The 16268-nt window shown below is 48.3% G+C and overlaps 1 protein-coding gene across 1 annotated transcript in view; it reads left to right on the top strand.

The window, feature by feature from the left end:
- The window catches only part of LOC121532051 (cadherin EGF LAG seven-pass G-type receptor 1-like), a 101260-nt gene that overhangs the window by 73937 nt on the left and 11055 nt on the right, over nt 1-16268 (top strand). The window contains exons 6-16 of the mRNA XM_041837699.2: nt 7471-7628; nt 8759-8922; nt 9030-9155; nt 12351-12517; nt 13992-14177; nt 14333-14446; nt 14559-14733; nt 14852-14993; nt 15385-15505; nt 15619-15802; nt 15905-16006. Of these exons, the coding sequence (XP_041693633.2) occupies nt 7471-7628; nt 8759-8922; nt 9030-9155; nt 12351-12517; nt 13992-14177; nt 14333-14446; nt 14559-14733; nt 14852-14993; nt 15385-15505; nt 15619-15802; nt 15905-16006 (1639 nt within the window). The remainder of the gene's footprint in view (nt 1-7470; nt 7629-8758; nt 8923-9029; nt 9156-12350; nt 12518-13991; nt 14178-14332; nt 14447-14558; nt 14734-14851; nt 14994-15384; nt 15506-15618; nt 15803-15904; nt 16007-16268) is intronic.

Raw genomic sequence — 16268 nt, 5'->3', positions numbered from 1 at the left:
CGACTCAACCTGTCTGTTTTCGCTCTTGTGTTTTTTGGACTGTTTATTTACTTTTTCTCCTGTGCCACAGATATTTGGAACCTGACTCCTGCCTCCGCTTCACTCCTGCCACCACCATCCTGCTCTCCACTATCGGGCCTCTCCTTTGGACTCACCACGGACACTAGGACATTACGGTACCACACCTGCCCTGACCTGGATCTGTACCCTCCCTGTAACCTGGACTTGCTCTTCCCCATTTATTGGAAACCTGGACTATTGAACATATTAATAAACCTGTTAAAACTTCTCTGGCTTGGTGTACTTGTCTGCATTTGGGTTCTATCCAGTTAAATCGTAACAGTATGATCTGACCAACATGAACCCAGCAGACAGTAGCTCGGATACCACCCCAGAGTGCACTCAAATTTGGACTGCCATAGCCAATCAGGGCATTCTACTTGGCCAACATGATACCCTGTTTAAGACGATTGCTGAGGACAGTCAGGTGCTGCTTAATCAGGTTCAATTACTCACCAATCAAGTGTCTGCCCTTACTACCCCTTCAGCCCAGATCAGAGAGCCCTTTGTTCCTGCTCCAGAGCGCTATGACGGGAACATGGGAACCTGTGGCGATTTTTTGACTCAATGCTCGTTAGTGTTTGAACAACAGCCCCTCACCTACGCCTCAGAAAGAGCCCGTATTGCCTACCTTATCAACTCTACTAGCGGTTCCGCTCGTGCCTGGGGATCCGCGGTCTGGGAGAGTCAGTCGGACATTTGCAACGCTTACGTGGCCTTCACCACGGAGATGAGGAAGGTTTTTGACCACCCCGTACGAGGCAAGGAGGCTGCGAAACGGTTGTTTTCTCTTCGGCAGGGGGCTCGTAGTGTGGCGGAGATGGCAGTGGAGTTTCGGACTTTAGCAGCAGTGAGTGGTTGGAATGACGAGGCATTACAAGGAGTGTTCATCAATGCTTTGTCTGAGACTTTAAAAGATGAATTGGTGTCATATGATGAATCGCCTACGCTGGATAATCTTATTTCACTCACTATCAGGTTGGATAATCGGATTCGGGAGCGCCGCCGGGAGAGGAGTGTTAGTTCCAAGCAACCTGTCTGTCATCAACAAACTCCTCCCTGCATCGTCCCTACGGAGAGAGCCGTGTCTTCCCGAGTCGATACGAGGAGCACTGAACCCGAAGCCATGGAGGTGGGTCGTGCACGGTTGTCCTCAGAGGAGCGTGCACGTCGTATTCAGGCTCGGGTCTGCCTGTATTGTGGAGAAGCTGGTCATTTCGTTCCTTCCTGCCCAGTTCGTCCGGGAAAAGGGCCGGCTCATCATTTATGGGAGAAGTTTTGGTGAGCCGAGCAGCGGATTCTTCCTCTTCTCCCCGCATTCTGCTCCAGGCATCCCTCCAGTGGCAGTCCCAGAATTTCTCTGTTAGTGCGCTGATTGACTCTGGTGCCGACGAAAGCTTTTTGGATAGAGAGTGGGCTCAACAAATGGATTTGGAGACTGTTCCTATGGACTGTCCGCTGCAGGCTAAGGGTCTAAATGGACAATTGTTGACCCGCATTACCCATCAGACTGTTCCTGTTTGTCTTAGAGTGTCGGGAAATCATCAGGAGAACATTCAATTCCATATTATCGACTGCCCACAGACTCCCCTGGTCCTTGGTATCCCCTGGCTCATAAAACACAATCCACACATTGATTGGGTGACAGGTAGCATTGTTTCATGGAGCACATTTTGTCATGGGAATTGTTTGTGTTCTGCTCAGACTCCTGCCAGTACTGTGCCTCAACCTCCACTGGAGTCCATGGATCTTTCTGCTGTTCCTGACGTGTATCATGACCTGGCATCCGTTTTCTGCAAACACAGAGCTACTTCTCTTCCTCCTCACCGGCCTTACGACTGCGCCATTGACCTCCAGCCAGGAGCCCCGCTCCCCAGCAGTCGCCTGTACAATCTCTCCCGGCCGGAGACGGAGGCTATGGAGAACTACATTCGGGACTCCTTGGCGGCAGGTATTATGCGTCCTTCCTCGTCACCTGTAGGAGCGGGATTCTTTTTTGTTGCTAAGAAGGATAAGACCCTCAGACCCTGTATTGATTACCGTGGACTTAACAACATCACCATTAAGAACAAGTATTCTCTGCCTTTGATTAATTCTGCTTTTCCCCTCCTTCATGGTGCTACCATCTTTACGAAACTGGATCTACGAAATGCGTATCACCTGGTGCGCATTCGTAAGGGTGATGAATGGAAGACTGCCTTCAACACACCCTTGGGACATTTTGAGTATCGGGTTATGCCTTTTGGGTTGTCTAATGCCCCTGCTGTTTTTCAGGCACTAGTCAATGATGTCCTTCGGGACATGTTGAATCGGTTTGTTTTTGTCTATCTGGATGATATCTTGATTTTCTCAGAGTCCTCCCAGGAACATGAACTGCATGTGCGCCAGGTGTTGCAAAGGTTGTTGGAGAACAAACTGTTTGTGAAGATGGAGAAATGTGAATTTCATGTGTCTGAGACCTCTTTTTGGGTTACATCATAGCTCAGGGGGAGCTGCGGATGGACCCAGCTAAGATCTCTGCTGTCACGGACTGGCCAGCTCCCTCTACCCGCAAACAACTTCAACGATTCCTGGGGTTTGCGAACTTCTATAGGAGGTTCATTAAGGACTACAGCCGCATTGCGGCGCCACTCACCGCTCTCACCTCCATCTCACGACCGTTCGCTTGGAATGAAGGGGGCCGAATCAGCGTTCGAAGAACTGAAACATCGCTTCGCCTCGGCTCCCATTCTGATGCAGCCGGACCCCGACCGCCAGTTTGTCGTGGAGGTGGATGCATCCGACACTGGGGTAGGTGCAGTGTTGTCACAACGTTCTCCTGAAGATAACAAACTGCATCCCTGTGCTTTTCTCTCAAGGAAACTTTCTCAGGCAGAGAGGAATTATGATGTTGGAAATCGTGAACTGCTCGCCGTTAAGCTGGCTCTCGAGGAGTGGCGACATTGGTTGGAGGGGGCGGAACAACCCTTCATCGTTTGGACGGATCATAAGAATCTGGCTTACCTCCAGTCAGCGAAGCAGCTCAACCCCCGTCAAGCCAGGTGGGCACTATTTTTGGGAGATTCAATTTTTCTCTGTCTTACCGTCCTGGGTCACGCAACGTCAAGCCTGACGCCCTGTCTCGTGTTCATTCGGCTGTTGATACTGGTAGTAACCCTGAACCCATTTTGCCTCCTACCTGCAGTATTGCAGTCATCACATGTGACATCGAGGGGATTGTTAGACAGGCTCAACATCATCAAGCTGACCCTGGGAGGGGTCCTCCTAACCGGATGTTTGTCCCTGAGTCTGCTCGCTCCCAGGTACTTCAGTGGGCTCACTCGTCTCCCCTTACCTGTCACCCTGGAGTTTCGCGGACCCTTGACTTTGTGCGACGGAAGTTCTGGTGGGCCACGATGGAGGCGGACACTCGAGCCTTCATTGCTGCTTGTACGGGTTGTGCACGAAGTAAAAACTCCACCCAGGCCAGCGCTGGTCATCTACGACCTCTACCTATACCCAGCCGGCCCTGGTCGCATATCGCTATGGATTTTGTCACTGGACTTCCCCCCTCATCTGGTAAGACTGTCATTCTTACGGTGATTGATCGTTTTTCTAAGTTCGCTCATTTTTTGGCCCTACCTAAACTGCCCACTGCCAGAGAGACGGCTGATATTTTGGTTGAACATGTGTTCCGCTCTCATGGTCTACCCACGGATATTGTCTCTGACAGGGGTCCCCAGTTTGTCTCCCAGGTGTGGAAAGCTTTCTGTAAAGCTTTGGGCATTACATCCAGCCTGTCCTCTGGATATCACCCCCAGACCAACGGGCAAGCCGAGAGAGCGAACCAGGAGATGGAGACCGCACTTCGCTGTGTCACTGGGTCTAACCCTGGGTCATGGAGCTCCATGCTCCCCTGGGTGGAATATGCTCATAACACCTTGACTAACGCTTCCTCTGGTTTGTCTCCTTTTCTGTGTGCTCTGGGTTATCAACCTCCCCTGTTCCCTTCCCAAGAGAGGGAACTTGCGGTACCCTCGGTGCAGTCCCACATGCGCCGCTGCTGCAAGGTCTGGAGGAAGGCCAGGGTAGCTCTGTCCCGAGCTTCGCGTACATGCAGAGGCAAGCCAACCGTCACCGGTCCCAGGCTCCCGGTTACTCTCCTGGTCAAGAGGTATGGCTGAAGTCACGGGACCTTCCATTGAAGGTGGAGTCGAAGAAGATGGCGCCTCGTTTTATAGGACCGTTCAAGATACTGTCTATTGTTAACCCCTGCGCGGTTAAGCTACAGCTTCCTGCCTCCCTACGGGTTCATTCCACCTTTCATGTTTCCCAGATTAAGCCTGTGTCGGTTAGCCCTTTGTGCCCGCCCTCTCGTCCCCCTCCTCCGCCCAAGATCGTGGGTGGGGGTCCGGTCTACACTGTCCGGCGACTTCTGGATGTTCGCCGCCGGGGTCGTGGTTTCCAGTACCTGGTGGATTGGGAGGGTTATGGTCCTGAGGAACGTTCCTGGGTGCCCAGGAGCTTCATTGTGGATCCTGCTCTGGTTCGTGAGTTTCATAGGTTACATCCTGATAAACCCTGTCGGCCGCCAGGTGGCGTCCGTAGAGGGGGGTACTGTTAGGCCTACTGCTGCTAGGTAGCTCTCTCTCTGCTCTCTCCCTCCCCTCTGTCTGTCCTTGATTGCAGGAGTGAAGTCTGGTGTGCGGGAGTCAGGGTTCCAGCTGCAGCTCATTCACCATAATCACCTCAGCCTTTAAGACCCGGTCAAACTTTCCACTCATCGTCAGATCATAGTCAAGACAACCATGTTAGTCTCGCTGCCGACTCAACCTGTCTGTTTTCGCTCTTGTGTTTTTTGGACTGTTTATTTACTTTTTCTCCTGTGCCACAGATATTTGGAACCTGACTCCTGCCTCCGCTTCACTCCTGCCACCACCATCCTGCTCTCCACTATCGGGCCTCTCCTTTGGACTCACCACGGACACTAGGACATTACGGTACCACACCTGCCCTGACCTGGATCTGTACCCTCCCTGTAACCTGGACTTGCTCTTCCCCATTTATTGGAAACCTGGACTATTGAACATATTAATAAACCTGTTAAAACTTCTCTGGCTTGGTGTACTTGTCTGCATTTGGGTTCTATCCAGTTAAATCGTAACAAATTCCCTTTTCATGCACTTTTCTCTCTACACTTCCTCTATTCTGACCTTGAACTTAAGCACGGGAATAGCATGCTATTCACCCGCTATTCGTTTGGGGTGGAGATCGAATAACTGAAGGTGTGTCTACAGATACGCCGTATTCTGACCTTGATTTAATTCCCTAATAATTCCACCACTTTTATGCACGAGGAAACCATTAGTAGTGGAAAAAGCATCTACTTTATTTTTAAATAGCACCATTCTCCATGCACTGTAATTTACAACTTGATAAGAGCTATTGATAAGAGCTAGTTAAATTAATATCCGTTTGGATAAGATAATTGTAAATATACATGAAACTTTTTAGATATATTTTACCTTATAATTGCTGGAGACAAATGTGAAACCAGTCATTTAGCAGCAAACTGAAGCATATTAACATATCAACTTTCCCACAGTAAAGTTAATGAAATGCTGTGCCATTATGCAGAATTTAAAGTGTGCGGCCTTTTAACTTGCAGGGATGAGCACTCTCTAATGTCTTAATTACAGGCTACCCCGACTTCCTCTGTTTCCTTTTTCTATCATGTTAAATATTAGCCACTATCAGTATTGACCGTCAGTAGACCTAACAAAACCACACATATTCAACTACCAATTTACTGTTAGTTCCCTTCAGTTGGTATAGCTTACATCAGGGTTCTTCAATTCCGGTCCTGGAGGGCCGAAACACTTCTGTTTTTTATTTCTACCTGGTAGTTAATTGCACTCACCTGGTGTCCCAGGTCTGAATTAGCCCCTGATTAGAAGGAGAGGATGAAAAACAGAGGTGTTTCGGCCCTCCAGGACCGGAATTGAAGAACCCTGGCTTACATTATCATTCCATTTAATTACATTGTTTAGTTTACCTTCATTTGCTTCCTCTGTAAATGCCGTCACGGCCGTGTGGTTGTTGCTGAGAATCATTAGTAACAGTTGATAATATCGTTATGGTGCTGAGTGCAGACCAAGCCGTAACAGTTTGAACCCGATGCGTGGCGCAATACTTGCGCCATGGTTAGTGCAGTCAATAGACGAGGAAATAGCCAAATATTGAACACTATTCTCCCTATTATAATTATATGTACACTAATCTTCCAACATTAACATGGGTTGAAGAACTGTGGCAATTTTCAGAATGAATCAAAGCCCCGCTTTCTTTCTTGAGTAAAGGCTCTCCAAACCTGTTTATTATGATTCATAAATAATTTCCTAACCCTAAATAATCTACAAGATCAGAGTATTTTTAAATCTACCAATTGGTGCTGAAACAGAGTCAAATATGCATATATTTAGATGGCTTTCTTTCATTGATCCCTAATATTCTGAACCTATTCTCTCAATATATTCTAGTGTCTGTCGACAAAAGTCAAACTAAAAGGTACACCGTATTTAAAGGGATGGCTTGAGATAAATGTACTGAAAACTCTATTGAATGAAAACTCCATGAGAAAACCTGTTGGCCAGCAAGTGGGAGGGTTTCAGCGATTGAATGTAGCCACACATGCAGACCGTGTTACGTGACTGAATAAGGTCAGTCTGAATACCAAATACTGAGAAGTGTGTAGTAACGGCATAAATTCCTAAGTCGGAATCGGCCCCATGCAAATTCTGGATCTGCACGCACAGATTCACAGTGAGGGGAAATAAGGTCACTGAACATGACGCCGTTTGGGGACAACTAGGTGGAAAATGTGAATGTGGTGTTAATAGCTTGAACAAGGTCAGAGCCGTGAGATGAGTTGCAGTGGGGTTAACACTAACAGTTGCTGACAATGTCTCCAATTGTTGTTGCCGCTTGGTGGAAACTGTGGTCCCGGGGGTGGGTTTGACACGAAATGTCATCCTCAATCTATGGTATCTCTTCACCCACCAGTGTCCTGCTCCCATAATTCAATTAGGCTCCAACAATCAACGGTACTTCAGTTTCACTGCGCAATAACATCCTCTTCACGCTGGGTTTGAGCCCACAGGTCTGCTATCCCAAATAGGCACCCAAAAATAGTAATGTGCTTTAAAAAAATAGGAAACTTGTGTGCCTCTGTGATGCACATGAATCTAAATATCAGTCTATCAGACCATGACCTCTTTCATTAGTCATCGAGAAGCTATTCACCTTCCAGGAACTACGGTATGGTTCCTAAATTGTACGGCTGAAAGCCCCAATTTTCTCACTGGATATTCGTACCTTAGTTTAGTAGCTGCTGTCTCCTTAAATGTCATGTGACCTCCCTTCTCTTTCCAGCCCAACATTGGTCGCCTTGGCTTTCCTCACGGACCATCAGGTGAGAAGGTGGCAGTCGTTGCCGTGGACGACTGCGACATCGCCATGGCGATTCGCTTTGGTGGCCAGATCGGGAACTACTCTTGTGCCGCCCAGGGCATGCAGACAGGACAGAAGAAGTGAGTGCAGAGTCTCATAGGGTTTATCCAGCCACCTATCAGGCCAAACTTAGCTATTCAGTCATCATGCAACCCTGCACTACAAGTAGAAAGTTGTGACAGCAATTGCTATTTGGTTTTCCATGTTACATCTTCGTATACAGCAGACATAAAACCTACATCAGTATAAGTATTCTTAAACGTGTTTATTCTTACGCAAATCCCCATATCTAAATATATTTCTTATTCAAATGTAAAGCTGCCCCCTGCTTTGGACAAGTTTGTTGGCTATTAGTATATCACAAGACTTCACAATAGAGGGTATTTTATTATATGCTTGTGGTGCATTTTTCACAACTTGTGTTGAGTGTCAGTTACGCCAGCACTGGTCACACTAAATCAAGGTTTTAATGCAAGGGTTAAGTAGTTGTAAGAGGCTTGACCAGCCTCTCTCTGTGCCTTTGGTTTTGTGTGTTTATTGTGTGTGGCGGCATATTGTTACAATATGACCACAATGTTACTATGTTAATTTAATGTTCTAGTGTGGCTGTAGCATAATTGCACTGCAATGTCACTCAAATCATGCTCATACCGGGCCTACCGAGTGGCACAGCGGTCTAAGGCACTGCAGTGCTTGAGGTGTCACTACAGATCCGGGTTCTATCCCGGGCTGTGTCGCAGCCGGCCGCGACCGGGAGACCCATGAGGCGACGCACAATTGGTCCAGCGTCGCCTGGGTTAGTGGAGGGTTTGACCGGCTTGGAAGTCCTTGTCCCATCGCGCTCTAGCGACTCCTGTGGCGGGCCGGGCGCATGCACGATGACACAGTTGCCAGTTGTACGGTGTTTCCTCCGACACATTGGTGTGGCTGGCTTCCAGGTTAAGCAAGCAGTGTGTCAAGAAGCAGTGCGGCTTGGCAGGGTCGTGTTTCGGAGGATGCATGGCTCTCGACCTTCGCCTCTCCCGAGTCCGTACGGGAGTTGCAGCGATTGGACAAGACTGTAACTACCAATTGGATATCACGAAATTGGGGAGAGAAAGGGATAAAAAAATTAATAAATACAAATAATAAATAGAAATCATGCGCATACCAAATGTCCTTAACTCTCGATCCACCCAGGTGATAGTTGTTCTATGTTGTCCATCTCTAGGTCCCTGGACCTCACCGGTCCCCTACTCCTGGGTGGCGTTCCCAACCTGCCGGAGGATTTCCCTGTCCGGAACCGAAACTTTGTGGGCTGCATGAGAGACCTAACCATAGACAGCAAGACTGTGGACATGGCCAGTTTTGTGGCCAACAACGGCACGGCCGCCGGTCTGTTCTAATACTCACATATGTGATATTAATATTGATATTTCTACATATTATTTTTATATTTTTGTCTCTATTGATGCCTCTGATTATTATATGCCTGTATTCAGGGTGCACAGCGAAGAAGGACTTCTGCACTAAAAGTGTGTGTCTGAACGGAGGAATGTGTGTGAACAAGTGGAGTACGTACTCCTGTGACTGTCCCCTAGGCTACGGAGGGAAGAACTGTGAACAAGGTAAAGGATTTTAGGAAAAGTGCATGTATTGGATATATTTTGGGGGGTTCCCTGTAAGTGTGTGTGTGTGCCCTGTGAGTATGTGTTTTACTCTGTGTCTCATAATTCAAAATGTTGCAGCCACGCTCCACAAGGCTAGCGGTGAGGAAACAGACAATTGAGGTCAATGTGGCCAAGTTTCCTCTCAATCTCGACATTCCTACATTCCACACACACACTGACCCTAACCCTGGCCCTGTTGGAATACTTTAATAATGCATCCTTCTGTCCCAGCCGGCTTGAGGTAATCACAGATCTCAATTGGCTTGATTGATATAAGTAATACCTATCCTCAAGGAAACAAGGACGGAAGAAAGGAAGGAAGGATGCATTTCTAAATTATTTACACTTGGTCCAGGGCCACACCACATGACCACTACTACATCTCATTGGTGATCTGATTATTACACAGAAGCATATGGTAAAGTGGTGCTTGTCAGTTGCAAGGCTTGTTTTTTTATGTCTCTAGTTGAATAGCTCAGTATTATGAGGTAGGAGAGTAGTTCATGGTACAGTATGCATTTGTTGACAAATTTGTGGGGCCAATAGGGCGATTCCGTGCTAGCGTAGCCCGAAAATACTTTTGTTATCTCAGATTGTTCAGGCAGTCCAGCCCCGGACTGCGACCGCGCCAACTAAACCCAACAGGGGAGGGGCCGGGTGGGCATTCCACCTCGGAGGCGGATCCGGCTCCGGGCGTGACCACCACCCTCTAACTAACCCCCCGTAGCGCCCCTGGTCTGGTCCCGCTGGCTGGAGCTGGACTGGACATCGGTGGAGCGGATTGCTTAGGCTCCGGTGTGGAGCAGCTGACTGGTACCTGACCAGGCACCGGTGAAACAGGCACGGGCTGTGCCGGACTGACGACGCGCACCACAGCCTTGGTGCGGGGAGCAGGAATGGGCCGGACCGGGCTGACGACGCGCACCACTGGCTTGGTGCGGGGAGCAGGAACGGGCCGGACCGGGCTGACGACACGCACCACTGGCTTGGTGCGGGGAGCAGGAACGGGCCGGACCGGGCTGGCGACGCGCACCACTGGCTTGGTGCGGGGAGCAGGAACGGGCCAGGACCGGGCTGACGACGCGCACCACAGGCTTGGTGCGGGGAGCAGGAACAGGCCGGACCGGGCTGGCGATGCGCACCACTGGCTTGGTGCGGGGAGCAGGAACAGGCCGGACCGGGCTGACGACGCGCACCACAGGCTTGGTGCGGGGAGCAGGAACAGGCTGGACTGGGCTGGCGACGCGCACCACTGGCTTGGTGCGAGGGACAGGAACAGGCCGGACCGTACTGGGAACACACACCACTGGCCTTGTGCGGGGATCAGGAACGGACCGGACTGGTAACACACCCCAGTACCTCTCGCCGTGCCTCTACACTCTCCTTCCCTCTAATGACCAATGGCCCCCGTAACCTGGTGGCCTTCTCTCCTAGTCCACAAACTCGCCCTGTAGCTGCCTCCAGCAGCCCCGTCGTCCATGCCGTGTGCCCCCCCAAAAATTTTTATTGGGGTTGCCTCTCGCCTGTCCGACGACGGCCCGGTTGGCGCCGCTTCTCCTCTCCTGCCTGGGCATCCTCCCTCATCGCCCTCCGGTAGCGGACGGCCTCCTCCTCGGTGATCTTCCCCCAACCGAGGAGGACATCCACTAGCGTTACCTCCGGCGTTTGCTCCTGGACACACTGCTTGGTCCTTATTTGGTGGGATCTTCTGTCACGATCGTCGTAAGAAGCAGACCAAGGCGCAGCGTGATATGCGTACATCTTTTAATGAGTACTTTATAACAATAACAAAACAACAAAACGATACGTGAAGTCCTAAGGTTAACAAAACACAAACCTCTCCGGAACAAGATCCCACAAATGAAGTGCAAAACAGGCTGCCTAAGTATGGTTCCCAATCAGAGACAACAAGCCACAGCTGCCTCTGATTGGGAACCACCCTGGCCAACATAGAAACAAATGAACTAGAACATGAACATAGAACACAAAACATAGAAACTAACACCCTGGCTCAACATATAAGAGTTCCCAGAGCCAGGGCGTGACATCTGGAGAGACCTGAACATAGCTGTGCAGTGATGCTCCCCATCCAACCTGACAGAGCTTGAGAGGATCTGCAGAGAAGAATGGGAGAAACTCCCCAAATACAGGTGTGCCAAGCTTGTAGCGTCATACTCAAGAAGACTTGAGGCTGTAATCGCTGCCAAAGGTGCTTCAACAAAGTACTAAGTAAAGGGTCTGAATATTGATGCAAATGTAATATTTCAGTTTTTTATTTGTAATAAATTAGCAAAATTTCAAAAAACGTGTTTTTGCTTTGTCATTGTGGGGTGTTGTGTGTAGGCTGTGACCTAACAAAGTGTGGAAAAAGTCAAGGGGTCTGAACATTGTATATCAGAAAACACTTCCCCTCGTGGCATACCAGTTGACAATAAGGCACAATGTGAGCCAATGCTTTCCATTTTTCTAACGCAAGTCATGTTAGCAGGAAAAGGAAATAACATCTCTGATGGCTTTATGTTTTCAGAAAGCTTAGTTTGAACTAATTCATAGAAGTACCTCAAAAAGGGCACAGTGGGTGTAAACGCTGTTGCAACCCATGACCTGGCGGGGTTGTCTCCATATGTCTCAGGCTATGAAATACAGCTAATTACTGAGTGTGCGTGTTTCCCAATCCCACCTAAATGTATGTTCTTACGAGACTGTGATACTGATGATTTGTGTGTATGTACAGTATATATAATGAACAATAGCATGATTGTGAATCACACCCATATTAATCCCCATTTAAGCACACACACGCACAAGTATTAATCACCATTTCCTGTAGAAGGCTCAGCTGTGATTGTAGGGGAAGCGATAAACAAGTACAGACTCTATCCACAACTTTTACTTCTGAGCTCATCCTCTTCAAGACCAAACACACAGAATAGCTACCTGTAAGGCAATGATAGCCCCTGGATATGTTGCAATGGCTTTGTGGTAAGGGTTTATCCGGATGTTTGGAACAAGGCCTAGAACGGGCCTAGTCATTCTGGCCTCTCATGTGGTATTATCAATGTCATTTTGTGATTAAGTAAAATTGTACTTGCATTCCTTTTCATCTATTTGGTTCTCCAACTGAAGTCTCCCTATCTGTTTCCCTTCCTCCAGTCATGCCATCCCCTCAGCACTTTGACGGCCAAGCCCTGGTGTGGTGGCGCGAGCCAGAGGTAACCATCGCCGTGCCCTGGTACATGGGTCTGATGTTCAGGACCAGGCAGAGCTCTGGCACCCTGCTGCAGGCCAACGCTGGAGACTTCTCCAAGATACACATCCTGGTTAGTGGAGCGGGGCAGTACAGTATATATTTTTATTTAACCTTTATTTAACCAGGTAAGCCAGTTGAGAACAAGTTCTCATTTACAACTGCGACCTGGCCAAGATAAAGCAAAGCAGTGCGATAAAAACAACAACGCAGAGTTACATATGGGGTAAAACAAAACATAAAGTCAAAAAATACAACAGAAAATATATATACAGTGTGTGCAAATGTAGCAAGTTATGGAGGTAAGGCAATAAATAGGCTATAGTGCAAAATAATTACAATTAGTATTAACACTGGAATAATAGATGTGCAAGAGATTATGTGCAAATAGAGATACTGGGGTGCAAATGAGAAAAATAAATAACAATATAGGAATGAGGTAGTTGGGTGGGCTAATTTTAGATGGGCTGTGGACAGCTGCAGTGATCGGTAAGCTGCTCTGACAACTGATGCTTAAAGTTAGTGAGGGGAGATAAGAGTCTCCAGCTTCAGAGATTTTTGCTATTCGTTCCAGTCATTGGCAGCAGAGAACTGGAAGGAATGGCGGCCAAAGGAGGTGTTGGCTTTGGGGATGACCAGTGAGATATCCCTGCTGGAGCGCATACTACGGGTGGGTGTTGCTATGGTGACCAGTGAGCTAAGATAAGACAGGGATTTGCCTAGCAGTGATTTATAGATGACCTGGAGCCAGTGGGTTTGGCGACGAATATGTAGTGAGGGCCAGCCAACAAGAGCGTACTGGTCACAATGGTGGGTAGTATATGAGGCTTTGGAGACAAAACGGATGGCACTGTGATAGACTACATCCAATTTGCTGAGTAGAATGTTGGAGGCTATTTTGTAAATTAGGAGGCTTTGTTACGAAATAGGAAGCTGATTCTAGATCTAACTTTGGATTAGAGATTCTTAGTGTGAGTCTGGAAGGAGAGTTTACAGTCTAACCAGACACCTAGGTATTTGTAGTTGTCCACATACTCTAGGTCAGACCGGTCGAGAGTAGTGATTCTAGTCGGGTGGGCGGGTGCCAGCAGCGTTCGATTGAAGAGCATGCATTTAGTTTTACTAGTGTTTAAGAGCAGTTGGAGGCTACTTAAGGAGTGTTGTATGGCATTGAAGCTCGTTTGGAGGTTTGTTAACACAGTGTCCAATGAAGGGCCAGATGTATACAAAATGGTGTCGTCTGCGTAGAGGTGGATCTGAGAGTCACCAGCAGCAAGAGCGACATCATTGATATACACAGAGAAAAGAGTCGGCCCATGAATTGAACCCTGAGGCACCCCCATAGGGCCTCCATGTTATCAAAGCTGGTTAAAGGCTAAGCTAATGCTATTATAAGGTTAAGCTAATATGCTGGCATTAAATTACTAAACCTCATGTTCTCTTTCTCTCTCTCTCTTTCTTTTCCCCCACTTTCTCTCCTGCCATCCTCTCTCTTTCTCTTGGTTCTTTGCCTTCCATCTGTTTTTTCCCTCTCTCCCTGACTCCAGATCAGCGGCAAACATGTGCGTTTCCAGGTGTTCCTGGGGGTGAAGCGGGTGGCCCTGCTGGACTTCCCTCAGGTCAGGGTGAACGATGGGGAGTGGCACCACGTCCTGGTGGAGCTGAAGAGTATCAAAGACGGAAAGGACATCAAATACATGGCCCTGGTGTCACTGGACTACGGCATGTTCCAGGTACTCGCTGACTGACTGGCAGCACTGTATTTGTTTATAGTTTTCTGTTCTGTACTTGTGTTTGTGAATGCAATGTATGTATTATCTATTGTAATATGATACACAAATACACATGGTCTCTGTAATAGTGTTTTATGGGTGGGTGCCTTTCACAGAGGTCAGTGGAGATAGGCAATGAGCTGCCAGGCCTCAGGCTGAGGAGTCTGTTTGTGGGGGGCCTGATGAAGAAGGATGGGACGGTCCAGAACGGACTCAAGGGCTGCATGCAGGTGAGCCTCACACACACACACACCATTTGTCTATATTATACTCATTTTTGGAAAGCAAAATCATTCTAAGACAATACAACACTGATGGTCCTTCCCTCTCCTGTGTTGCCAGGGCGTGCGGATGGGCGAGACTTCCACCAACCTGGCCAATGTTAACATGCGTCAGGGTCAGAAGATCCGGGTGGAGGAGGGTTGTGAGGTGGCTAACCCCTGCACCGCTAACGCCTGCCCTGAGCACAGCCGCTGCACCGACAACTGGAGCTCATACACCTGTGTGTGCCACCCCGGTAAGCCCCCCAGACAAGACACTTTTCACTACCATTAAAAAATACCTTTAGAAAGCTGCAGCAAGCACACACATTTTCATCAGGAAATGTACCTATTCATGTTATAATTTTTTCCCAGGATACTTCGGGAGTGACTGTGTGGATGCATGTCTCCTGAACCCCTGTCAGCATGTGTCCACCTGCGTCCGCCAGCCCAGCTCCCCCCACGGCTACAGCTGCCAGTGTGGCCACAACTCCTATGGGCAGTACTGCCAGAACAAGTGAGGACCAAGAGCCCTAGAAACTGATCTAACTAGTTTTTAGTTTGGGGCTTTTTTAGTTTCCGTTTATTAACTCACCGTGAGTTGGTGCTGATGTTTGTGCCACGTTCTTGAAACGATCACATTGTTTCCAAACTTAACCCAGTAACCCCACTTAATTCCTACTGTACCACTCAGCACCTTCCATCAACATCTGCAGTAATCTGGTTTTGTAAGTTGTTGCCCCTTGGCTTTGGGATTGGTTGGTGTCAAACAGCTTTATAGTAGTTTTGGCATTGGCTTAGCATTTCAAGTCCCTTATGATTTGCTCACGGTTTCCATTCATGCATCCTTGCTTGCTATGATAAACTAGGTTCTATGTGGATTAACACCTTGTTCTGTTGTTCTCCAGAGCCAACCTACCCTGTGCTCGCGGCTGGTGGGGGAACTCTATCTGTGGCCCATGTAACTGTGATGTCAGCAAAGGGTTCTACCGAGACTGCAACAAGACCACTGGGGAGTGTCGCTGTAAGGTACTGAAAAGTATTTACCATACTTAGTCCTTTCTGTCGAAGTTCAATGTGGGCTAGCTATCCCCATTCCCTCCTGTGTTCTATGCTCAGTTTATGCTCTCTCCTGCCCTCAGGATAACTACTACCGGCCCGGGGGAAGGGACACCTGCTACCCTTGTGAGTGTTTCCAGCTTGGCGCGATGTCCCGCTCCTGCCACCCCCACACGGGCCAGTGCCAGTGCAGGACAGGCGTGATCGGGCGCCAGTGCAATCGTTGTGACAACCCCTTTGCTGAGGTCACCTCCAGCGGGTGCATGGGTAAGGCAATCTATGACCTGTAAGCTCTCATAGCATCTTACTAACTCATTCAATTTCTGATCTAAGATAGTTTATTCTTGGTTGTTCTCATCACTGCACTAGTTGTGTATGAGGGCTGTCCCAAAGCCTTTGATGCAGGGATCTGGTGGCCAACGACCCAGTTTGGACAACCTGCTGCCATGAAGTGTCCCAAAGGATCCACTGGTAAGCACAACAACCCTTTTTAGAAGGTGAAAATGTATTGGAAATACATACATTTTACTGGAATTTTACCAGACTTTATAATGTTTATGCTGTGGTTGTTGTTGTTGATTTCCCCACTGTGACAGCTAAGAGGCAATAGAGTTCAACAGAGAATCTTCACGATCAGTTTACTCCTGTGTCGAGTGATTTTGTAGGAGTCAAGCGCAGGAGGGTAAATCACAGAATAAAAGGGTTTATTCCGAAAACACAGTGGTATGCAGCA

This window comes from Coregonus clupeaformis, chromosome 19, assembly GCF_020615455.1.
Source record: "Coregonus clupeaformis isolate EN_2021a chromosome 19, ASM2061545v1, whole genome shotgun sequence".
Taxonomy (NCBI): Eukaryota; Metazoa; Chordata; class Actinopteri; order Salmoniformes; family Salmonidae; genus Coregonus; species Coregonus clupeaformis.
This window is presented reverse-complemented; position numbering and strand designations above follow the sequence as displayed.